General features: G+C 48.1%; 1 protein-coding gene across 1 annotated transcript in view; it reads right to left on the reverse strand.

Annotated features, from left to right (window-relative positions):
* The window catches only part of ANKRA2 (ankyrin repeat family A member 2), a 51,121-nt gene that overhangs the window by 8,772 nt on the left and 16,914 nt on the right, over positions 1 to 25,435 (reverse strand). Inside the window, exons 3-8 of the mRNA XM_073584067.1 lie at positions 24,869 to 25,027; positions 24,609 to 24,674; positions 16,855 to 16,952; positions 16,634 to 16,759; positions 16,476 to 16,542; positions 11,184 to 11,264 (exon numbers count right to left, since the gene is read on the reverse strand). Coding sequence (XP_073440168.1) covers positions 11,184 to 11,264; positions 16,476 to 16,542; positions 16,634 to 16,759; positions 16,855 to 16,952; positions 24,609 to 24,674; positions 24,869 to 25,027 — 597 coding nt within the window. The remainder of the gene's footprint in view (positions 1 to 11,183; positions 11,265 to 16,475; positions 16,543 to 16,633; positions 16,760 to 16,854; positions 16,953 to 24,608; positions 24,675 to 24,868; positions 25,028 to 25,435) is intronic.

The following is a 25,435-nucleotide window of genomic DNA, read 5'->3' on the forward strand; positions in this document are numbered from 1 at the left end:
GAGAAAAAAATGAACTTTTTTTGAATTTACCAAATGGCTGCAATGAAACAAAGAGTGAAAAATTTAAAGGGGTCTGAATACTTTCCGTACCCACTGTATTATGCATTGTCTTGCACATACAGGATACATGGCATAAGGCACATTTTAATAAGGTTAGTTCTACCCAAACCCAATGAGTAGTTTCCCCCAAGTGCTTACGATACTTTATTCCTCATCTTGGTTCCCGGAGGGCTGAGATTTAAAGGGATAATCCTGTAGCTTTCTTATAATGTAAATACCCAGGTAATTAAATTTCTGTCTCTCAGGAATATTTGACAGACCCTCCCAAAGAGAAGTGTCCATAGTATCTATAGGAAAAAAAAAGCGGACTTTGACAAATTTATAATCAGTGCCAAATCTTTCAATTGTATCCAGTATATTTGGAAAGAAGAGGTTTGACTTATTAACAAACAATAAGTCATCGACATATAAGGCAATCTTTTACTGTTTGTTCCCATACTTAAATCCCCCTATTCCGGGATGTCTTCTAATAATGCAAGAGAAGGGTTCAATTGCAAGAGTAAAGGGTAATGGCAATAATGGGCAGCCCTGTCTTGCAACCCTAAATAGCTCAAATCTATCAGATATCCCCCCATTAGCCCTTGCTTTAGCCATCGTGGGCTGGTATAATAGCATAATCCATTTGATAAATTTGGGACCAAACCCCACCTCGTTTAAAACCGTCCACATATAACTCCGCTCCGTCAAAGGCCTTAGTGGCATCTAGGGAGACTTGCAAATGTATGAATACCCTACGTAAATTAATGGCCATTGATTGTGAAGTCATGAACCCAGTCTGGTCAGGATGAATAACCCAGGAGATGACCATACTCAGCAGTGCTGCCAGCATTTTCGTGAGGATCATGACGTCAGATGTGAATAATGATAGAGGTCTATATGAATAGGGTAAGTCCTTCTCTTTCCCTCTTTAGGAATAACCACAATTATTGTCTCACGCAGGTTCAAGTTCCCTCAACAAGGACGCATTATTATTCATTTTCAAGTATTTTTATCCCAATACCTCCTCAAACAGTTTGTATATTGGAAGGCATTCGACAAGGGTGCCTTGTCGTTGGGCATCTTTCCTCACTTCCTGCTGCACTTCCTCCAATGAAATTGGCCTTTCTAGAAATTCCCTAGCATTGTCCCCCAGCACAGGGAGACCAATCCCAGCTAAATATTCCGAAAGATCATGAGTGTCTGTCCATCTGAAGGCATCCTTCGGAGTCTCAAAAAATCTAGTAGATCCCAGAGCGAACACACTCAACTTAGCAGGATAGATCATGGAATATTGCAGGCGCATTGCACGCATTCTTCTTTTGATACAGTATCTAGGAACATGGCCCTCTTGTGCTGTACTTCCATCGAAAAATCTGGAAAGAAATCTTTTTCCCCCACCAAGACTAACATCTTGTTTCTCCCATGCCTTCCTCAGAATATTGTCTCAATCCTTAAAATGGAGGCTTTTAATCAGAATAGTCCCAGGAGGTTTACCTACTGGTCCTGGTCTCATGGGGACTCTGTGCCCTCTCCACTGCAAACAAAGGAGTGAGGGTCACTTTTCCAAAAATGTCAAGCTGCCATTTCTCAAAAAAACAACAAACAAACAAACAACAACAACCCTCTTTGGGTCACTCCCCTCTACTTTCTCCAGGACCCCAATCAGCCTAATGTTACTATGTCATTGATGATTCTCCAAGCTGTTGACCTTGGATAGTAGAGCCATCACCGCCTGGTAATGAGAGCATCCTCGAGCTTGCCGACTCTCCCCTCGACTTCCGTAGCGCGCTCCACAATCTTATGGACATTGTGTCGGATTATGGACATAGTTTCCTGGATGTGACCAACCTGACTGGTCAACACTTCACGTGTGGAATTGTTTTTGGTTACTGCATTAAAGACATCCAGGAGCAACGGGGATTCCCATAGGAATATATCATTAGGATTGCATTCCTTTCTCTAATGAATTTCTCCTGCCACCAGAGGTTCCTGAGAACACTGGGCCAACTCACTGCACCATCATCCTTCATTTCCTCCAGTGCTAAGGCTGAGTAATGGGATACTGTTGGGGATGTATTCTATGGCCTCTGCATAGGTATCACTGACCCCCAGAAATTAAAGGGTGAGCATTATGAGCAAACTTTCCCAGTTTATCTGCTATGTCCCCAGAGACATCTTTTTGCCTCTTCCTGACACATTGGAACCATCTTGGGACTCAGCTTGCAATCCTCCATCTTCCAGGTCCATCCTTTTGCTGGGGGTCATAGCAGCACCTCATACGCAGCCATTCAGATAGCCAGAGACGACTTCTCCTGAGCTGAAGCACCTTATATGCACAAGCGCCAACTGCAGGATATAAGTACTGGAGGCTTCAGGACAGTTCCCAGTGCTGCGTTCCCGCAGGATGCACATGGATGAGCACTGCACTCAGGAAGTGAGCTTTTCGTTGGCTTGAACCCATGGCACCTTCACACCAGGGTTGTTTTTTTTTTTTTTTAAACCAATATTTCTTTATTAAGGATTTTTTGCCGGGTACAAGGAAACAAACATAAAAGTTGAAAAAGCAACAGGTAACATTAAACATTGAAATCTTGATTTAGAGAAGTTACAAGGATAACTCTAGTCAGATATTTTCAACAACAATGAAAATAATCAAGATCCTAAACAGATTTAAAGAAGGGAGGGGGACAGGAAGGTAGGAAGGAGGGGAAATTAGGAGAAGGTAGGGTAGAGACAAGCTTGGTTTGACCTTACACTGGATAACTTTCGCGATGCAGGGGCCCACAAGACAGAATACAGGTTGTGTGAGTAGTTAATTTAGTGCAACCGAATTGAACCCCGAGGATACCCATGGGTCCCACCAGTTCAAAATTACATTTCTCTTGGCGAATGCATGTGCTAAGGTCAGTTCATGCTGAAAGTGAAGATTTATTCTGGCCAGTAGTTCCTGTTCGTAGGGGACAGAGGATGATTTCCAGTGCTTAGCTATGCAGAGCCGAGCAGCAATTAGAACATTGCACGCAATAGGTCTCAGAGAGATCGGAATTGACCCCAAATTTATGCCCAGAAGAGCCATAGGCCCCGAGAGTTCAAGTGGAATTTGAAGTACAGATTTAAGGATGGACTCTGTAGTGGCCCAAAACCTTTTTAGTTTGGGACAGAACCACCAGACGTGCTCAATTGAGCCCGTCTGCTGACATCCCTTCCAGCACAAAGGAGAGGACTGTTGCGAGAATTTGGATAAACGTAAAGGGGACAGATACCAGTTTAATTGTAATTTTTTTGATTGTTCCAGGTGATTGATGCATGCTGAGAATTTAGAGGAGTGGGTAGCTGCCTCCTGCCATTCCTCCAGGGATGAGGAGAATGAAAGTCGACGTTCCCAAATTTTCATATATGGGAGTTTTGCATTGTCTGTAGGGGTAATGAGGGACTTGTATAATATTGAAACACCGTGGCGATCCGGGTGATCAGGTTTAAAATACCGTTGGGGCGGGTTCTCAAGTGGCGAGAGAGACCAGGCTGGGAGTTTGCATTTGGAAAGGAGGTGGCGGATTTGGAGATATGATAAAAGCATGAGTGGGGCAGGGAAAAGGATGTGGAAATAGACATGAATTGTTTTAATCCAGAGATGTCAAAAAGGTTGTTTAGGGTATGTATACCTGCAATTCGCCACTTCCCCAAAGATAGGTTTGGAACCAAATGTTCTAGAGCCGGCAGGGATACATTTCTGTGCAGGGACGGAAAGTGTTTTGGTCCCAAGGCTGACCAAAGTTTTAAAAGGGACGACATTGTGTTCAGAATGCGGGGAGAGGTGTATTTTTGTAAAAGACTAATTTCGAGGAGTAGTTTGGTGGATCTGGATGGGGAAAAAAAAGATTCTATTTGCATCCAGAGATGAGAAGTGTCGTCTGCCCACCACAATTTGGCTGCTTCCAGTATGGCAGCTTGGTGATATGCTCGCACATCGGGAACTCCCAGCCCTCCCTTCGTGTAAGGAAGAACCATTATTTTGGAGGAGATTCGGTGAGGCTTGGAACCCCAAATGAATTTGCCTAAAAGATGTTGTAGTTGTGAAAGAATAGCACTAGGGAACTGAAGGGGAAGGCAGCGAAAGAGATAGACTAGTTTGGGGAGTATTAGCATTTTAACCAGTTGTATCCTAGCGATCCATGATAATATGCCCAGGGAGAGTTTATCTAGTTCTCTGCGAATGTCCTGAAGAATTAGGTCGCAGTTCATCTGAACTATTCGGTGGAGCTGAGTGATGAAAATCCCTAAATATGTGAAGCCATCTAGGGACCACGTAAAAGGATACAATTTTTTCAGATGTTCTTGGGAGATTTTGGGAATATATAGGGGGAAAATTGTAGATTTGGAGAGGTTCAATTTATAATAGGAGACAGCAGAGAAATCTGATAATAAACTTATAATTTCTGGAATTGAAGAGTCTATTTGTGTGCATGAGAAGATAATGTCATCTGCATACAGCCCAATTTTATGCTCCAAGGGGCCAACTTGAACTCCGTGGATGCATGGATTATTTTTTACCAAAGTAGCCAAAGGTTCCATTGCAATGGCAAAAATTATAGGAGATAGAGGGCAGCCCTGGCGCACACCATTGGTTATGTTGAATTTTTGAGATACAAAGCAAGATGCTCGTACTGCAGCTGACGGGGATGAGTATAAAGCCATGATGGCATTTTTAATTGGACCAGTGAATCCGAATTTGGAGAGGGTTCCGTCTATATATCCCCAGTGCACCCTGTCAAACGCTTTTTCAGCGTCCAGGGACAACAGCGCACTGGGGATTTTTCCCCGTTCTAGAATGTTGAGTAAATTTATTATTCGTCTCGTGCCATCCCTGGCTTGCCTTCCAGGTACAAAGCCCACTTGATCAGCCCCAACTATGGAGGGGAGTACCTCCATTAGTCTGGTCGCCCACACTTTGGCATATAATTTTATGTCACAATTTAGTAATGCGAAGGGGCGAAAATTGTTTGGGGAGGTTGGTGATTTCCCGGGTTTGGGCAGGGTGGCAATGATGGCTTCTAATCCTTCTTGTTTAACCTCGCCCCTGGACTGCCAGAATGAAAAAAGTCTGTAAAGGTACGGGGTGAGGATTGTATGGAATTGGGTATAATATTGAAATGGGAGTCCATCTGGACCCGGGGTGGAGTGTTTTTTAGAGGAGAGTATGGCTCGTGTGATTTCTTCCTGAGTGAGGGGACTATTTAGAAAGGTTAGTTGTGATGCAGAAAGAGAGGGGAGAGATATTTTGTCAAGAAAAGCCCTAATGGAGTGGGGAGAAGGCTGGGGTTCCTCAGGGTTGTCGCATAAATTGTAAAGAGACTCATAGTATTGTTTGAATTCATCCGCAATGTCTATTGGGTTACGGATAAGGGAATTGTCAGGTTTAATGAGATGAGAGATCTTGGCCTGACCCTCTTTCTTTTTGACTCTCCGCGCCAATAGTGCCCCGGCTCTATCACCCATGCCGTAAAACTTCGCCCCCAGTTTTTTCAACGCGTGTTCAGTTTTTTGAAGTAGCAGTGAGCGGAGTTGACATCTGGCCTTAGTTAGTTTGGTTAACAGGGAAGGGGTCGGGGTGCTCTTATGTAAGGCTTCAAGAGTTTGAATTTCCAGAGTGGCCGATTGCAAAGCTGCTGTATATAATTTTTTAGCCAGGGAAGCAAGTTTGATAAATGTCCCCCTAATGACCGCCTTGTGTGAAAACCATAGAGTATCATCAGAGACATCCCCAGTGTCGTTAATTTGAAAAAATTCAGAAAGTTGTTCTGTCACAGTGGCTGCATAATTGGGGTTGGTGAGCAGGTATTCGTTAAGCCTCCATTTTGCGGGGGGTCTGATGGCTTCAGCATCTGCCAGTTGTAGAGTGGTCGGAGCATGATCAGACCAAGATATGTTCCCAATTGTGGCACCCATGCAAAGAGGTAGTAGGGAATTATCTACTAAGATATAATCTATTCTGCTGTAAGTGTGAAATCGTGGTGAAAAGTAGGTATAGTCCCTTTCTCCACAATGTAAATATCTCCAAATGTCATGGTAATTATTTTCAGAGATTAGGGAGGCCAATTCGCCCCTGGAAATGGAGGTGTTTGAACAGTCCAGATGCTTCTGCATGGGGGCGTTAAAATCACCACAGATTAATTTAGAGCCCCTGACCACCGAATGCAGAATATTCAGGAATTTCCGAACGAATCTGGATTGACCCCTGTTGGGAACATACACCGAGGCCAATGTGTAGGGTCTGTTGTTGATTGAACAATTTAGAATGATGTAGCGCCCCTCCGGGTCCCGGAGGATGTCACCCAGCAGAAAGGCCACAGTATTTTTAATGAAGATGCCTACTCCGGCCTTTTTTGAGGGGCCATTAGCAAAGAACTGATGTGGGTAATTCCCAGAGTGCATTCTGTAATTGTCTTTTAGTAAAAGATGCGTCTCCTGTATGCATACTACATCACTATTAGATTTGATAAGTTGGCGCCACGTCAAGGCGCGTTTACAAGGTGAGTTAAGCCCATTAACATTAATAGAGTAAATAGAGACACTCATGATGACTCAAAAGAGATACCAAGAGATTAATATAAACACCAAATGTAAAGACCTTAATTAGAGAGTTGACTAATTAGGTAGCAATGTATTCGGGGAAAGGTGGGGTAAGAAGTAGGGTCTGAGGAGGAAGGAAAGGGGAGAACTAATTATTCAAAAGATAAACCAAAACAAATATTTCTCTTGACAAATAGAACTTCAGGTGAGTACTTCACACCGGAAAAGAGCGAATAATGATCACTCACAGGCGAAATTTCCGCCGGCTCAAAGATAGGAGACAGTCAGAAAAGCATAGAATAGTAGAAGAAGGGTACAGCAAAAGAAGGTGAAAGGTAGAATTAGTATCGAGAGAAAAACCGTGTAAGAAAAGGGTAGAAAAGAATGCGAGAAACCGAACCCACATAGAGTCCATGTAGATCTTCAGGCTGTCGACCATTCCGGATCGATATGGCGACCTTGGACGGCTGAAGGATGAGACAGATGTGTCGGTGCATTTTTGGGCAGATGCAGACCCCACTGGATGAGGAGCTTCTCCGCTTGTGCTGGGATGAGACAGACATGAGAGGTGTTGTCTTTGCGAACAATTAGCTTGGTGGGAAATCCCCAAACGTATTGGATTTGCTGATCACGGAGAGTAGATGTGAAGGGTTGAAATTCCCTTCTCAAAGCTAGGGTTCCCGGAGAGAGGTCTGCATAGACCTTCAGGTGAGCAAAATTTTGTGGCAGAGAGGGATTATCCCCGAAGGCGAAAAAAAAAGTCATCTTTGAGTTCGTAGAAATGAATTCGGGCGAATACGTCTCGTGGGAGGTTCGAATTAATGGAAGGAGGTTTAGGGACACGATGAATGCGGTCTATGATCATATCCTTTCTCTCAACTTCTGGCATAGCGGCTTTAATAAAATCTTGAAGGAAGGATCGAAGGTCTTTAGGTTGGATCGCTTCATCAATCCCCCTGATGCGGATATTGTTTCGTCGCGATCTGTCTTCCAAATCCAGAGTTTTGGTCTGCACTTTCTCTAATGTAGCTTGTAAAGACTCATGCGCATCTAATAAGTCGTTATGTGATTTAATTAGGTCTACCAGCTTGTTCTCTATTTTATCTGTGCGACCTCCTAGTTCAGCTACCTCTCCCCTCAGATCAGCCACCATAACCCTCATGTCTTCCCGCAGGGAGACTCTGAGGGAGGAGAGCAGCTTCTTCATGCTGCTGTGAGTTAGCGGGGAGTCATCCCTGTCTGCGCTTTTAGTATCCAAGGACGCACAGGAACCTCTGCGGGACGAGCGAGACGAACGGGGCGATGATGGAGCCATTTTAGATGATTCCGAGATTGAATGGTTTGATAAAAAAAAGTCAGTGACTCGTTTTGGTTGTCCTCGTTTACTTGACTTGGCCTTCCCCATCCGATGGTCAATGAGTGAAGCAATGAGTCACGCGAGTGTGGAGGTGCTGGTAGCCGTGGGATCTTTGTTCTAGCCGGGTTGGAACAGTGGGAACGGGGGCCCTCGCTTTATACAGGCGACATTGTACTCTGAGAGGTCACATGCTCAGAAAGTTACATTCCCAAATTACAGATGAGCAGGGGGCTCTTTTCAGAATAACTTCCTGCTTACTTGATTACTCCTTTTGACCTTGTCACACACCAGTGACTTATTAGGGCTGTTACTGCGAATTGTATAGTCCACAGGAGAAGCGAAGGGAAGGTGCACAGCCCCTGATTCCTCTTCTGTGCAAATACAGACACGCAAAGTCTATTAGAATAATTATGGGAGCTCAGCCCCTCTCCCCTCACTGCTCTGTTTATGTAACAGTGAGGGAAGGCTGACACAGGGCACCAAGGCTGTAGCTGGCCGCTTACTTGCAGGTTACTATGTATTCCCAGGTACTTCTATTGCAGTGCTTGATGCAAGGGGAAGAGAAGAGGTGAGCCGCAACTGTATTTATTAATATGAGAGCGACCGAGGCCGCCGGGGCGACGGCGCAGACAACGCCAGCAGCACCTGCCTGTCTGTGTTTGGTACGCCGCTTCTCCGGCTGCGGGGCCTCCGCCGGCGGCACTGCCAGTAGCCCCAACGTGATCCGCTGTGCCCCTAACCCGCTCCCCGCCGCAACCGCAGCGGCCACGGCTGTCGTTCAAACTGTACAGCGGCTGTTATCACGGGCGGCGCTCTGCTCCGGGTGAGTGCTTGGGGAGGGGAGGGAATGTGCGGCGTGTTTCGGGGATGCTACTCACAGGCTCCCAGGGTCCAGCTGTTAGTGGTGATGGGTCGTGTTTGAAGGATCCTTCTCGCTCGCGGCACTGGGACCCTGCGGTGTGGAAAGGGGGCAAACCGTGGCCGTTAATGATTGCAGGCCTGCCTCCTGGAGCTGGAGAATGCCTCCGCGTGCCGCGCTGTCTCTTCTACCGGATGATGGGTCGGGGGTCCTCCGTTGTCTTGTGCTGAGGCGTGGGTGACTTAGGCCTAAGTCCCCAGGGTATTGGAGCGTTTTGGCTGAAGGGAGCAGGCTTCTTGGATGCTGTATAAATTTAGCAGCCAGGCTTCAAGGCCTCACATAAGATGTAGGCCTCAGATGATATCTCGGCACTGGGTGGGTCAAAACTCCTGGTTTTGGACTCTAAATGCTCCAGACCATGTCAGATATAGTTATCCGATGGATGTACGTCAGGATGACTTGAATTAGTCGAGATGTTAGTTGGATTAGTGGAATCCTCACAGGAGCTCCCTCTTCCTGTGTCTCACATGGATGAGCTCCAGCGCCAAGACTCACACCAGGGTTGTTTTGACTTGGAAAAGGCGTCATCATCTACTATGGCAGCCAGCATCCACTTGAGTAAAACCTCCTGATGAACCGTACCATCTACGGGGAAACGCGTCGGGGTGCACCCGAGTCATGATAAGTCCTACCTTGGGGGAATATGTGTGGCACATTATTTTGCTATATCGCTTGTCTATCTATTAACCATGGGACTGTTTTGGTGCTGTCAGCATATGAAGGGTTTGGAGGACATCTGATACGAGAACTCATAACTATACTGAATTGCCTAATAACTGAGGAATTCTGCTGACATCTTTTGCTTAATACAGGTCTCATTTCAAAATGGTCATGTACTTTGGTTTATGCTATACCTATTGGGTGCCTATCTAGTTTCAAGGCTCACTTCACCTCTGCCCTTTTTGGACATTGTTTTCCCACCTTTTTTGTTAGGGTGAAATAGGGGAGTGAGGGAAAGCCTACGTTGAGTGGGGGCGCCAAAATCATCCTATTAGGGTGCCAACCTCCACGGCTAGGCAGGAATAAAGTTTAGCTTTATTGCAGGGTATCCTATAGGCTAGGGTTTTTTTATCCTATGGTATTATCTATATATACACCAGTTTTTCACTGGGTTGGTGTGTTTTTTTAAATTGAGATAAATAAATTTGAATTTTATAGGGAAATATATGTTCACTTGTTCAGTTTATTATTTCCAAAGAGATCCTTACTTGAGCTTGAGTTAAGTTTTGACTTGCCTTGTCCTCTTCACGCCGTCACGCGTCCCCTCACAACGCTGGGACACGGCACCTAAGATGGCTGCCCTAACCTCTCAGCGTGCCAAGAGCCGAAGTCCTCCTGACAGCAGCGCAGCAGTTCCCAGGCATCAAAGTCTCTCTCGCACATCACTGCTAGTAACTCTTCCCCCTCCTCCACCGGTATAGAGCAGTAATTGACAGGGAACATAGGTTTTTAAGCAGGAGATCTGTCCAGGATACCGGGAGCTCTGCTCACATGTGCCCACTCTGTATCAGAGCATGGCTACACCACCCAGCACCTATCCTAACAGGGATAAAAGTGCCTCATTCTGCTGACTAGTGCGGATTCGAGAGGATGGATCCCCAACAGATCAATAAATTATCCCATGGAAAGGTGACAACTTGTTTTTGCAGGACAACCTTTTTAATTTAATGCAGGTTTGTATTAAAATTGATCAAAAATATTTGCAGGTCTCTGGTCCAGCGGCCTCGTTGGTAGTCCGTGGCCACCAGAACCTCCTCCTACCTCCCAGCATCCCCAGTGCCTCTTCTGATTAGAAGCCCGGTGACTCTCTGCTCAGGCAGAAGCTCCCCCTGCGATCAGCGGATCACTACAGGACGGGCTGGTGAAAAACCTGACAATCAACTGATAGTGAAGGGAAAGCTGCAGTGGTTTCGGCTAATAATGAAAGATTCCCAAGACTTAATGGGATATATAGACAGGCTATTTCACAAATACCTGTATGAAGCTTGTTATTGCCATTGGGCAATGGGTTATTAGGTAATCTACGCAGCCATCTTGTGTCTAGATGTGTGTGAGATCTATTCATAAATCACCCATTATACAGTAAGGACATGTCCTCAGATAATATTTACAGCATGGCTTTCTATTGACTTAGTGACGTTACAGCATTTTCGCAATCTTGGCCACATACTGACAGGAAGGAGCATGATGCCGCGCTCGCTGCTTATATGGGAGGAAATACAATCACTTCTGTGTGCACAAGATGAATAGCTTTGGACCTGGACCCAGAGGGTTGTTTGCTGCAGGTACATAACTTACCACTCCTGTGGCCCAGAGCGACAGACAGGTCCATGGAGTTATATCCAGAGTCAGTCTCAATGGTCGGATCGGCCCCATTCTCTGCCAACAATAACATATCATTCAGCTAAAGTCAATACCAGGCTCAAAAAGTTTCCCAAAAATACTTTCCCACATAACTACCCACCTGTGACCCACTCTGTCTGATGGGTCTACCTGTATAATCTAAATTTTGTTTAACCATTTACCTAGTATTTAGGAACACAACTAAATCTGAAATTCTAAGTGATACAGAAACCATATTATACCGCCACACTTTCTGAGAGTAGACCCCAGCAGGTTGTGAAAAAGCCACTGACAACTTTCCAATCATCAAGGGCATTTTTTGTATCAAAGTGCAATGTTTTATAAAAACAGATAAAAATGTAATGTGCGTGGCTAAGGCTGACCCAAGCAGACTCAGAAATGTAGAAAAATAGGCAGTTTTTTCCTACATCTTGTATTTTCACCATGTCGGATTCCTTGGTCTACAGACGTCATGCCCCTTTACTGAGAGAGTGCTGCTGTACGAGTTTGTCCAAGCAGAACCCTAGATAAATGACACCTCCTAATAAAAAAAAGTAGCTCTACCGGGCCCATACAAGCTACCTATGCCTGGCTACATGCACTTTATTTTTATTTAATTTGCTTACATAGCACCATTAATTCCACAGTGCATTACAGACATTATCATCACTGACTACATTGGGGCTCACAATCTAGATTCCCTTCTAGGATGCAGAGCTGCATTCACAGCTACCTTGGGAGTTAAGGCCCCTTTACATTTAGCGATGCACCAGCGATCCGACCCGGTCAGGATCGCTGGTGCATCGCTAAATGATCGCTAGTGAGCTGTTACACAGGTAGATCTCACAGCGATGCAGCAGCGATGCAGCAGCGACGCAGCGCACGATACTCACCTTTCACACACAGCGATCCTGACGTCCTCCCGCCCGCCTCCACGTGTCGCTCGTTGTCACAGCAGGAAGCCGACGACAAGAAATGGAGCCGGACATTCTCGCGCGATCAGCGATGGACAGCGGGGGAGCCGGTCGGAGGTAAGTATCACACATAGCGATATCGCTATCACGTCACAAAATCGGTGACGTTATAGCGATATCGCTATGTGTAAAACCCCCTTTAGGAATAGCTGATAAGCACAGCTTAGCCAAGGTCTTACGACACAAAGGAATTGTAGATTTCATGTCTGGTGTAAAGACAGCATGTTCCAACATGGAATCCATTACTACAGAGAAGGCAGGGAATACTACATACGCTGGAAAAAATAAGCAAGTAATAGACATACTGTATGTGGAAGCCAAAAAATTATATCACATGGCTAAATAGATCAAGACATTGATCAATAATATGTATTGTAATCCCACATATACAGAACAGGACTATTTACTGCACATTTATTAGAAAACACCAAAAAGGCCAAGCAGTCAAAAAGATCTACACTCATCACTGTCCCCAATCTCTTCTTTGTCCTGTCCTGATCTGGCTGTACATCACTTCAATGACACTCTTAGAAGCACCCTTGACCAAGTAGCTCCCCTCACCCTCAGAACCTCCAAACACAGAGTGAAACAGCCCTGGCTCACATCGCAAACCCGGTTTCTCCAGCGATGCTCTAGGTGAGCTGAACGCTTATGGAGGAAAACACGTACACCAGAAGACTTCATACACTTCAAATTTATGTTAAGGACATATAACTCTGCCCTTCACCTCGCCAAACAGACCTACTTCACCACCCTGATCTCCTCACTATCCAACAACCCCAAGAAACTTTTTGACACCTTTCACTCCCTCCTCAGGCCAAAAGCACAAGCCCCTATCACAGACATTTGCGCTGATGACCTTGCCTCCCACTTTATAGAGAAAATAGACAATATCCGTCAGGAAATCCGCTCCCAATCACCAAATTCAGTGACTCCCATCCCTCCCTGCATTCCCCCTGGCTCACTCTCCACATTCGCTCCCATCACAGAAGAAGTAGTCTCCAGGCTCCTCTCCTCTTCTCGTCCGACTACATGCACAACCGACCCCATTCCCTCACATCTCCTCCAGTCTCTCCCCAGTCGTCACAACTCACCTAACTACAATCTTTAATCTCTCCCTCTCCTCTGGCATTTTCCCCTCCTCCTTCAAACACTCTATCATTACTCCATTACTAAAGAAACCCACCCTCGGCCCATCCTGCACAAACAACTACAGACCAGTCTCCAATCTCCCCTTCATCTCTAAACTCTTGGAGCGCCTGATATACTCACGCCTTTCCCGTTACCTCTCCACTCACTCCCTCCTAGACCCTTCACAGTCCGGTTTCCGCCCCCTACATTCGACAGAAACTACACTCATCAAAGTGACCAATGACCTTCTGACAGCAAAACGTAATGGTGACCACTCTCTGCTCATTCTTCTCGACCTTTCTGCAGCTTTCGACACTGTTGACCATCCTCTCCTACTCTCTAGGCTCCAGTCACTAGGCATTAAGGACACTGCTCTTTCCTGGTTCTCCTCCTATCTTTCCGACCGCTCCTTCAGTGTTCTGTTTTCTGGCTCCACTTCATCTCCTCTTCCTCTCACTGTTGGGGTACCTCAGGGCTCAGTCCTTGGCCCCCTTCTCTTCTCTCTCTATACGGCCCCAATTGGACAGACCATCAGCAGATTTGGCTTTCAGTACCATCTTTATGCTGATGACACACAACTGTACACATCATCCCCTGACCTTACCTCCGCTGTACTACAGAACGCCACTGACTGTCTGTCTGCAGTCTCCAACATCATGTCTGCTCTCTATCTGAAACTCAACCTCTCCAAAACTGAACTTCTTCTGCTCCCACCATCTACTAACCTCCCTAAATCTGACATTTCCCTCTCTGTGGGTGGCACCATAATAACACCCCAACAGCAGGCACGCTGTCTGGGTGTTATGTTCGACTCCGATCTCTCCTTCACCTCCCATATACAATCTCTTGCCCGCTCATGCCGCTTACACCTAAAGAACATCTCTAGAATCCGCCCTTTTCTCACCATGGAAACAACAAAAACTCTCACTGTCGCCCTGATCCACTCCCGCCTGGACTACTGTAATGCTCTATTAATTGGCCTCCCTCTCACTCGACTCTCCCCTCTCCAGTCTATCCTTAATGCAGCAGCCAGGGTTGTCCATCTGGCTAATCGTTACTCAGACGCGTCCGCTCTTCGCCAGTCGTTACACTGGCTGCCAATTCATTACAGGGTACAATTCAAAGTACTTGTTCTCACCCACAAAGCTCTCCACAGTGCGGCACCCCCTTACATCTCCTCCCTCATTTCTGTCTATCGGCCTAACCGACCGCTGCGCTCTGCAAATGACTTTCGACTAACCTCTGCCCTAATCCGTACCTCCCACTCCCGACTCCAAGACTTCTCCCGTGCTGCGCCAATCCTCTGGAATGCTCTACCCCAAGATATTAGGATCATCCACAATTTGCATAGTTTTAGGTGCTCGCTCAAAACGCATTTGTTCAGAGCGGCCTATCACATTCAGTAATCAAAGTCATGTTATGTTTGTGTGTGTGTAGCCCATTCACTATCTCCATCTAACCCCCACCCCCTGAAGATGGCTGGACCGTCATTGTAAATACATCATTGTAAATACAAACCTATGCTTTGTATCTCCCCCACCTCATTGTAGATTGTAAGCTCCACAAGCAGGGTCGTCTTATTTCGCTTTAATTATTGTATTGTTAACGTTGTTACTTATGACTGTTGTGTTTGAAACTGTTCAACTGTAAAGCGCTGCGGAATATGTTGGCGCTATATAAATAAAGATTATTATTATTATTATCCATAAAGAACAATATTTTATTGATATTACATATAAAATGTGCACACTTACAGTATATGGAAATAGGGGGATAAAAAATAGACATGCACAGTGGTGATGAGGGCCAGACACACTGTCAACACTGCGATGGGAAAAATTACCCAAAATACAAGGTAGTAAATAAAGGTCAGGGAAACATCTTTATAAATACATAGATCAATGAGTACATTGCAGAATCATCACATAGCAAATGCTACTGCCTATGATTAAACCAACAGGATTCCCTGACATGGTACAGACACAGAGCCATAACAGAGCTGGTGCTCAGAAGTAAATAAATGCCATACCAATTAGATCATTGCAATTCCCCTGATGGAGCTGTAGGCTCCGAAACGCGTGTCGGGGACAGGACTGACCTCACTGCTCCCAGGTAATTATACCGCAATGGCAATGATCTAATTGGTATGGCATTTATTTACTTCTGAGCACCAGCTCTGTTATGGCTCTGTGTCTGTACCATGTCAGGGAATCCTGTTGGTTTAATCATAGGCAGTAGCATTTGCTATGTGATAATTCTGCAATGTAATCATTGATCTATGTATTTATAAAGATGTTTCCCTGACCTTTATTTACTACCTTGTATTTTGGGTAATTTTTCCCATCGCAGTGTTGACAGTGTGTCTGGCCCTCATCACCACTGTGCACGTCTATTTTTTATCCCCCTATTTCCATGTACTGTAAGTGTCCACATTTTATATGTAATATCAATAAAATAATGTTCTTTATGGATCTTTTTGACTGCTTGGCCTTTTTGGTGTTTTCTACATACGCTGGAGTGTCATGTTCCCTGGAAGACCTGGAGTTAGACGGTCATGTCGGGTAAAGAATCGCAGGTCTTCCTTAGAGATGGTGTCATTAGTGTCCCATATTAAACGAATATAGTTTCCTCTGGTGCTGAAGAGGTTAACGACCCTTTCTAGGCTGATCAGAAGCATGAAGCCCCATTTTAGCAGCTTTTGATTTGGTCATTACCTCTTCCTATAAAAACTGGTCAGACCTTCTTGTCCCAGACGATGAAAAATATGTCTTCCTGTGCTGTGTGCTAAAGCTAAGCAGTTGCAATAGAGGTGTTGTAGTAGTGTTCTGTACTTTGCTGCAGTAAGGGTGTGTTTATCTCCTGCTCCCTGTTCCCATTTAGTTTATTCCTCCCTGTCCCTATCCTCCTCCTTATTGTTGGTCAGTGCCTTTGTATACCAGAGATTTTCTGTTATCCCTGTTTTGTCTGTGTGTCATGTTAACCTTACATTTCTGTCCCATGCCTCATGGGGTGGGGGAGGAGACAGATCAGGGTTTAGTAAAGTCAGAGACTCAGGCCTCTCTACCTTCAAGAGTACCCCCCGGGACAGGTGTAAACCATACTGCCACGTATCACTACACCCCAACATCGCTCAGATACTCACCTAGAAGAATTTTCACACATTTCACATGATTGCCATGGACGGCATATAACAAAGGCGTTCCTCCATTCTGTAAAGAAGGTGTAAGGATGTAGACATAGTAAATCTTTGTGCTCATCTTACTACATGCATTTTATTATACTTTCATGTGATGATCTTACCCAGTCGTACTCGTTCACATCCACTCCACACTCTACCAGCATTTTCACAATATCCGTGTAGCCCTTACTACATGCCAGGGACAGAGCACTTTCGCGACCTTTCCCGAGGACTTGAGGATCCGCACCCTTAATAAAGAATAGAGATAAGAGTCTAAATATATTTTTAGAGCTTTTTGTATTCAAAATGTGCAAATTATTTTAAAGCTCTTTCAATTTCTTACATTCTGAAGTAGAAACTCCACAACGGCGATTTGTCCGTGAGCTGCTGCCCACATCAGCGGTGTAAATCCTTCTTCATCCGTTAGGTTGATCACATTTTCTGGTAGGAGGTTAAAGACAATTTTTTTTCAGCAGACTTCATAGGTCATGAGTGCCAGCTCAGTGTGAGTTAAACTAATGAGACACCTAACCAATCCGCAGCTCCCCCCCCCACTGATGATCAGTCCCCCACACCGATCCTCAGCCTCACCAACACCACTAGGACTGCAGTAAGGAGTAGTATGAATGGAGCAGAGATGACACATGCATGGCACTGCACCATTCCGTGTCTATAAGGGCTGACGGAACAGGTTAGGCCGGTCTCACATTTGCGCTTCAGGGCGCAGCGACGGCCTGTGCATGGCCGGCGCTAAGCCCCGCCGGTAGCATGATGCTGCATGCACCCCCTATCTTTATCACTGAGGACGCAGGCCGTGCGCAGTAGGCATTTTTGCAGCGCATGCGTCCTTTTGACGGTGCGCCGACCAGCGCCAAACGCAACCTGTTGCAATTTGGTTGCGCTCGGCGCACCGTCAAAAGGACGCAGGCGCCGCCAAACGCATACTGCGCACGGCCTGCGTCCTCAGTGATAAAGATAGGGGACGCATGACACATGCAGCGTCATGCGCCTGGAGGCGGAGCTACCGGCGGAGGCGCAGCAGGGGGCGGGGCTTAGCGGCGGCCGTGCATAGGCCGTCGCTGCGCCCTGAAGCGCAAATGTGAAACCGGCCATAGAGACGTACTAAACCATTTCTGCCTGCCAAAGGCATCAGTGGACCACCTCTGCACGTGCTTTAATGTCACTCCATGTCACATAAATGGTTAAATTTGCAAAAGATTTGTGAAAACACGCAAATTTGCAATGTACTTATTGGAAACATGGATTTTTGTGAGTACTCACCGTAAAATCCTTTTCTCCGAGACGCTCATTGGGGGACACAGAGACTGTGGGTGTGTGCTTCTGCCGTCTGGAGGCCGACACTAAGTGTACAAAAAAAGAGTTAGCTCCTCCTCCGCCGCATACACCCTCGCCCCCCTAGGCCGGGCGTAACTCAGTTTAGTGCATAAGCAGTAGGAGAACGCGCCTTAAACTCAGGCAAGAAACTATATGTCTGAAAAAGGGGCCACCCTAAACCTTGTACAAGGATTTGTATAACTCAAAATAAGTAAATGCCAACTGGCTGATAGGGTGGGTGCTGTGTCCCCCAATGAGCGTCTCGGAGAAAAGGATTTTACGGTGAGTACTCACAAAAATCCATGTTTCTCCTTCGTCTCATTGGGGGACACAGAGACTGTGGGACGTTCTAAAGCAGTCCTCTGGGCGGGATCTTAGCTCACCCAATCCATGCTAATTTGCGCCCCTGATTAGAGGTGCGCAACTGCTGCCTGGAGAATCTTTCTTCCCAGGCTTGCATCCGAGGATGCCTGGGTATGTACGTTATAATGTTTGACAAACGTATGCAAACTGGACCAGGTAGCTGCCTTGCACACCTGCTCCGCTGAAGCCTGGTGTCGCAGTGCCCATGAGGCACCCACTGCCCGTGCCGAGTGAGCCTTGATCCCTGCCGGAACAGGCGTGCCACTGATTTGATAAGATTCTTGGACCGTCAGGCGAACCCATCTGGCCAAAGTCGCTCTGGACGCAGCGAGCCCCTTCCGCCGCCCCTCTGGAACCACGAATAGAGAGTCTGTCTGGCGGAATGGCGCTGTCCTTGTCACATACCTTCTAAGAGCTCTTACCAGATCCAGGGTGTGCAAAGCCTTTTCTACCCTGTGCACCGGTGCCGGGCAAAATGAGGGTAAGACAATGTCTTCGTTGATATGAAATGCAGACACAACCTTCGGCAAGAAGGGAGGAGCTGGCCTTAAAACTACCTTATCTTTATAAAAGGTCAGGAACGGCGGTTTACAAGATAAGGCCGCCAATTCCGAAACCCGCCTAATAGACGTTATAGCTACTAGAAAAACGACCTTTCTGGACAGGTAAGGTAAGGAGACCTCTTGCAATGGTTCGAAAGGAGCCTCCTGAAGGGCCCTGAGCACCAAGTTCAGGTCCCATGATTCCGTCGGCGCCTTATAGGGGGGTACTAAATGTGCAACCCCCTGCATAAACGTCCTAACCTGCCAGACGGAAGCGACTTTTCGTTGGAAAAGCACCGACAGGGCCGAGATTTGCGTTCTGAGCGAACTCGGAGCCAACCCTGCGTCCAGCCCTGCCTGTAGAAAAGCCAGTACGTTGGGGATCGAAAAAACCAGAGGAGCCACTTCACGATCCCTACACCAACGGAAAAAAACTTCCCAAGTTCGATGATATACTCTCGCCGAGGAAGGCTTTCGGGCACTCACCATCGTGGCCGCCACATCGCGCCTGAATCCTGCCTGTGTTAACAGCCAAGATTCAATGGCCACGCCGTCAAACACAGGGCCCCTAAGTTCGGATGGCAGATCGGCCCCTGGGACAGTAAGTCCGGCCGATCTGGAAGACGCCAGGGTACGTCCACCACTAGTTGAACCAGATCTGCATACCAGGCCCGCCGGGGCCAGTCTGGGGCCAGCAGAATTGCTGGAACCTTCTCTCTCCTTATTTTCCTGATAACTCTTGGAAGCAGCGGCAGCGGGGGGAACAAGTACGGGAGACGAAACTGGCTCCACGGGAGCACCAGAGCGTCTGCTGCGATTGCCTGCGGATCGAGGGATCGAGCGACAAACCTTTGTACTTTGGCATTCTCTCTGGATGCCATAAGGTCCACGTCTGGTGTCCCCCACCGTTGGCAGATCTGCTGAAAGATCTCGGGGTGCAGGGACCATTCCCCTGCCGCGACCCCCTGTCGGCTGAGAAAATCTGCCGCCCAGTTTTCGACTCCTGGAATGTGCACCGCTGAAATTACCACGCGGTTCTTCTCTGCCCAACGCAGTACCAGCCCGACCTCGCGCATGGCTGCCTGGCTGCGCGTGCCCCCTTGATGGTTGACATATGCTACTGCTGTAGCATTGTCCGACTGGATGCGCACCGGCCGGTGTCTCAGGAAACACTGGAAATGTTGCAGGGCCAATCGTATTGCCCGTATCTCCAGAATGTTGATCGGGAGAACTATCTCCTGAATGGACCACCGCCCCTGGGCTATGTGACCCTGGAAAACTGCTCCCCAACCTTGTAGGCTTGCATCGGTCGTCACCACCAACCATTGTTCCGGGGGAAAGGGTTTCCCCTGGACCAGAGACGAGTCGCGAGTCCACCACCGGAGTGAACCTCGGACCAGCGGAGACAACTTGCACCGATGACTGAGAGACAGCAGCCTCCGGTCCCATGCTGTCAAGAGCGCATGCTGAAGCGGACGGAGATGGAACTGGGCAAAAGGGATTGCTTCCATCGCCGCCACCATTCTGCCCAACACACTCATGCCGTACCGGATGGATCTGGTGCCCGGCTGTAGAAGGTTCTGTACCCCTTGCTTGATTTTTCGCGCCTTGTCCTGAGGGAGGATCACCAGCCCCCGGGAGGTGTCGAAAATCATGCCTAGGAACACGATTCTTTGGGCTGGAACCAAGGACGACTTGCTCCGATTGATCAACCAGCCCAGACGGGCCAGGGTATCCAGAGTGATACTGCCATTGTCCTGGCACTCCTGAAACGACGGCCCCTTTACCAAAAGGTCGTCCAGGTAAGGTAACACCGTTATGCCCCGTGCATGCAGGATGGCCATAACCACCGCCATTATCTTTGTAAAGACTCTGGGGGCAGTGGCTAAACCGAAGGGCAGAGCCACAAATTGGAAATGTCGTCCTCCGATCGCAAATCGCAGGAACCTCTGGTGTGGGGGAAATATCGGAATATGCAGATATGCATCCTGCACATCGATCGAGGCCAGGAATTCCCCTGGATCCATGGCTGCAATGACCGAGCGGAGGGACTCCATCCGGAATCGCCTGACCCTGATGAATCTGTTCAGGATCTTTAGATCCAGTACTGGCCTCACAGTCCCGTCTTTTTTGGGGACCGAAAACAGATTGGAGTAAAACCCCTGCGACTCTTCGCCCTGCGGCACTGGGGCGATGACCCCTTTGCGCTGTAGCGTCATTATAGCCTGTAACAAACTTTCCGCCTGCGAATCTGTCTTGGAAAGTCGGGAACGGAAGAATCGCTGTGGCGGCCGTCCGACAAACTCTATCTTGTACCCGGACGATATTAGTTCTGCCACCCAAGTGTCGCGTGTCACTGCGACCCAAACGTGGCTGAACCCTAGTAGGCGTCCGCCCACTCTGTCGTCCGTAGGTACGGAGCGCCTCCAGTCATTTAGCTGGAGGTTTTTGGGACCTGGCCCCCCTCGCTCTGGGCAAACGGCCTCGGCCTCTACCCAGCGGATTGGCCCTGTAAGAGGTTTGCTTTTCCCTACTCTGGCCATCGTTTGCGGAGGAGTATGCCCTGGCCGAAGTCCCCCCCCAGGGGCTACGAAAGGGTCGAAAACGCCTCTGCGTTTGCATGAATGCCGGGCAACTTCTCTGCTGCGGGAGGAAACTACTTCTCCCCCCTGTGGCTTCTGAGATAAGCCTATCAAGCTTCTCACCGAACAGCCGATTGCCCTGAAAAGGCAATGAGGTTAAGGATTTTTTAGAGATAGAATCCGCTTTCCACAGCCTCAGCCATAATGCACGCCTAATGGCGATCGCATTTGCTGCCGCCACAGCCGAACACTCGGCCGCGTCCAGTGAGGCGCTGACAAGATAATCACTCGCTCCTGATATCTGATTTGCCACCTCCAAGACCTCCGCGGGCAGATCCCTGTCTTGGAGGGCCTTATACAGAGCGTCCCCCCACGAAACCATGGCTTTAGCCACCCAAGTTGCCGCAAAGGAGGGGGCCAGAGCCGACCCTGCTGCCTCATATACCGAGCGGGCAAGCCCGTCCATGAGGCGATCAGTTGGGTCCTTTATAGAAGAAACACTGGGTATCGACAATAGCGATCTTGATGCTAAACGTGATACCGGTGGGTCCACTACTGGCGACTCTACCCAACCCTTATGGAGCTCAGGAGGAAACGGATACTTTGCTTGCAGCGCTTTTTGCATTGCAAAACGCTTATCCGGGTGTTCTCTATGTTTCTGGACTAGCTCCTCAAACTCCGGATGCGTGGCAAACCTTCTATGTGGTCGCCTGGATTTCTTGAAAGAGACCTTGTGACCTGAGGCTGTGGGCACATCGTCCTCGATCTCTAATGTCTGGTTGACTGCCTCAATGAGACTGTCCACAGAGTCCTGGAACCCCAGGCTTTCTAGATTCCAGGCCTCCTCCTCCTCGCCTTCATCCTGATCGCTCCCTGAGCTCAGCGACGGGGAACGGGATGCCCTAATACCCGCCGCCGAAGCCCCGGAGGGCCCGGCCGACGGGGAACGAGCCCTTTTGATATGAGCTTGCCTGGTACTGGAGCGACCTCTAACGGTTGGAGGGTCCTGAGACGAGGACGAGCCATCTTCCGCTGGCAGACCACCATCCTTGTTCCTGCCCGGGCCTTGAAGGGATTCAATTGCCCTTGTAAGGGACAGCATAGAATGCGATAAGGACACCGCCCATTCCGGGGGGTCCTGACCCCTGGGTTCAGAAACAGTGGGGGGCTCCTGGGCGCGCTCCGACTCGCAGGCTTCACAAAATTTACCCGCCTGTGCCTTTGGCAGCCTGACCCCACAGGACACGCAAACCGCGTAAAGGAAAGAGTGAGCTTTCCCTTTGGCAGACATACTTGCACAAGCTGAAGGCAGGGTAGAAGGAGGAGGAGGGTAACCCCTTCCCTGACAACCAGTGCGGTTCTCCAAACGGAGTTACACTCACCCACCGGCAGCGTCCCACTCCTGTTTGAAGTACCCCGGGAAACTCCGGATGCGTGGACGCGAGGTGGTAGGGCGGAAGTCTCCGCTCCGGGACCTGTGCGCCCGCCGTTCTCCACCCCTTGACCTCCAGGCCTCCTGCTCCTATACAGAGCGTCTCCCCATGCGACGTCAGTGGGCGGGACTTCCGGCTACCACCGGAAGTCGGCGCGCGGCCTCGCGCGATACTCACGGGCCTCCTCCTGCAGCGGGGGCCGCGGCCGCCGGCGGGCTTCCGGCCGCACTCCGGTACACGCGGTGTGCGGCGTCCGGGTGCAACGCCACTCTGGGCAAACGGCCTCGACCTCTACCGTTACTCACCGGGGCAAACTTGCGGTGCGCTCCAGGAGAGAGGCGATGGGCGAGCGGGAGAGACGGATCCCCCTAATATTAAAGGTGAGCAGGGCCATCCGCCGTGGGCTCCATCCCCGGCAAGGGGGGGGGGACTTCTGGTACCGGTTTCTTCCCCCTGTACTCGCCACGTCCAGTAACTAGATCGGCTCACCTGCGCCTCCAATTCAGCCCCTGGACTCACTACCAAGGGGTGGAAGGGGCCTCCATACATTGTTGTTGTAGGAGAGGAACAACGTGGAGGCTGACCCCTGGGTTCTGCTCACACGTGCTCGCCTGATGAAGTTATGGGGAAACCGTATCCTCTTATCAGGATGCGTTGCCCCTCTTTTAAAAAATAGTTGTCTGGCAAAAAGTCCCAGATGTGTCCCTCGGTGCGGGAGAGGACACGTGGAGGGTTACTCACACGTGGTCGCCCGTTGATGATTTGGGGAGATCGGATCCTCTCTATAGGATCCGTCGCCCCTGTCTTATCTTCATAGAAAAAGGAGGGAAGAAAAAAAAAAAAAAAGAAGAAATCTAGTCTGGAGCTCCAGACTGCGTGTGCCTCCATCAGACACTAAGCAAAAACTGAGTTACGCCCGGCCTAGGGGGGCGAGGGTGTATGCGGCGGAGGAGGAGCTAACTCTTTTTTTGTACACTTAGTGTCGGCCTCCAGACGGCAGAAGCACACACCCACAGTCTCTGTGTCCCCCAATGAGACGAAGGAGAAAATATCCTTTCCATTCTCAATGGAGGACATTTCAGTTTTGCTTACTGGTTACCAGTCTTCTAGGCAAGGAGCACAGCGCTAACAATATCTTCTCTATAGAGCTTGTAAGCGCTATTCTAAAGCATGCCAGGATCACTGAATCCAGCCAGCAAGCAAGCCACTGATGCTGCAGAGAGAAATCTGCCTCTGCTTAAGGTACTGTCACACTTAGCGATATCGCTAGCAATATCGCTATAACTTGTGACGTTATAGCGATATTGCTAGCGATATCGCTGTGTCTGATACTTACCTACGACCGCTCCCCCGCTGGTTATCGCTGATCGTGCGAGAACGTCCAGGACCGTTTCTCGTTGTCAGCTTCCTGTGGAGAGACGAGCGTGGAGGCGGGGGGGAGGACGTCAGGATCGCCTAGTGTGACAGGTAAGTAGCGACCCCCGACCCCTGCGATGTCGCTGGTGAGATCTGCCTGTGTGGCAGCTCACTAGCGACCACTTAGCGATGCACCAGCGATCCTGACCGCGTCATATCGCTGGTCGGGATCGCTGGTGCATCGCTAAGTGTCACAGCACCTTTACACTATGGGCTCTCATTGTCCAACAGTCGGGAGCACACTGCCCCCTACACCAGTGGAAGCCAGGAGGCAGGGAGTGGTGTGCTCCCGCAGATAATGAGCATAAACCTTTTAACTCCCTCTAGCCATTGTCTTGCAGCAGGAGGTAAATGGAAGACAAGATTGCCCAACTTTGAGAGCTTTTGCGGTAAGGTTCCTGGCCAGCAAGGAGTTTTATGCTTTACCCTGTTCAAGACGACTTGCCAGATACACCATCTCCCCCTGAGCAGCCAACTGGTGAACAGACAGAGCTGTGCAAGAGACAAAAACGAAGTTTATAGCATAGGAAACATGATAATTATAGTCCTGGATGAATTATCACCACATTTATATGGACAATAGCATCCTTTTAGTAATAATGCATATCCTGAAATAACAGGCCCATCTGCCAAGTGATGCCGCAGCAGAGGATATGACATGAGAAGATGGAGAACCGAGTACTCACAATTCACCAGCAGGGGTGTAGTGGACACCTCGTTGCCCCGATGCTTGTTTGTCAATGTGGTGGACTGCTTGATGGGGGAGAAATGCTTGGTGGTTGATGGGGTGTACACATGTCTGACCTGTATACCGGGGGACGGCGACGTGTGAATATTGCATTCAGCTGGAAAGTAAAGGAAAAGGCATTATTAAACAAATATTGTTTGATGAGATAAGATGACTGGAGTAATTATTAGGATATTACAACAGTGTTAACAGATGGTATACAACATCAGAAAAAGACCTATTGTGCAAATCAGCATTTTTTTTATTAATGATTAAAAAAAATATATATATAATTTTTTTTTTTTAAGAATTTTTTTCATATTATAAAATAAAATTGCAATGTTGCAATTTTCACACTGGCCAATGGGGCTGTTTTTGACTCGCAAATCCTGTCCTCTCAGGAACAGTTTTCAGCAGCCTCATGATGACAGACAGAATTTTAATTAACGAAAAGCTGCATTCTGTAATTCTATAGTATGCAAACATTAAATGTATGAAATTGGAATTGCATTACAGATCTAGATAA

This window comes from Dendrobates tinctorius, unplaced genomic scaffold, assembly GCF_039654945.1.
Source record: "Dendrobates tinctorius isolate UK_male_01 unplaced genomic scaffold, ASM3965494v1 ptg000083l, whole genome shotgun sequence".
NCBI classification, from domain to species: domain Eukaryota; kingdom Metazoa; phylum Chordata; class Amphibia; order Anura; family Dendrobatidae; genus Dendrobates; species Dendrobates tinctorius.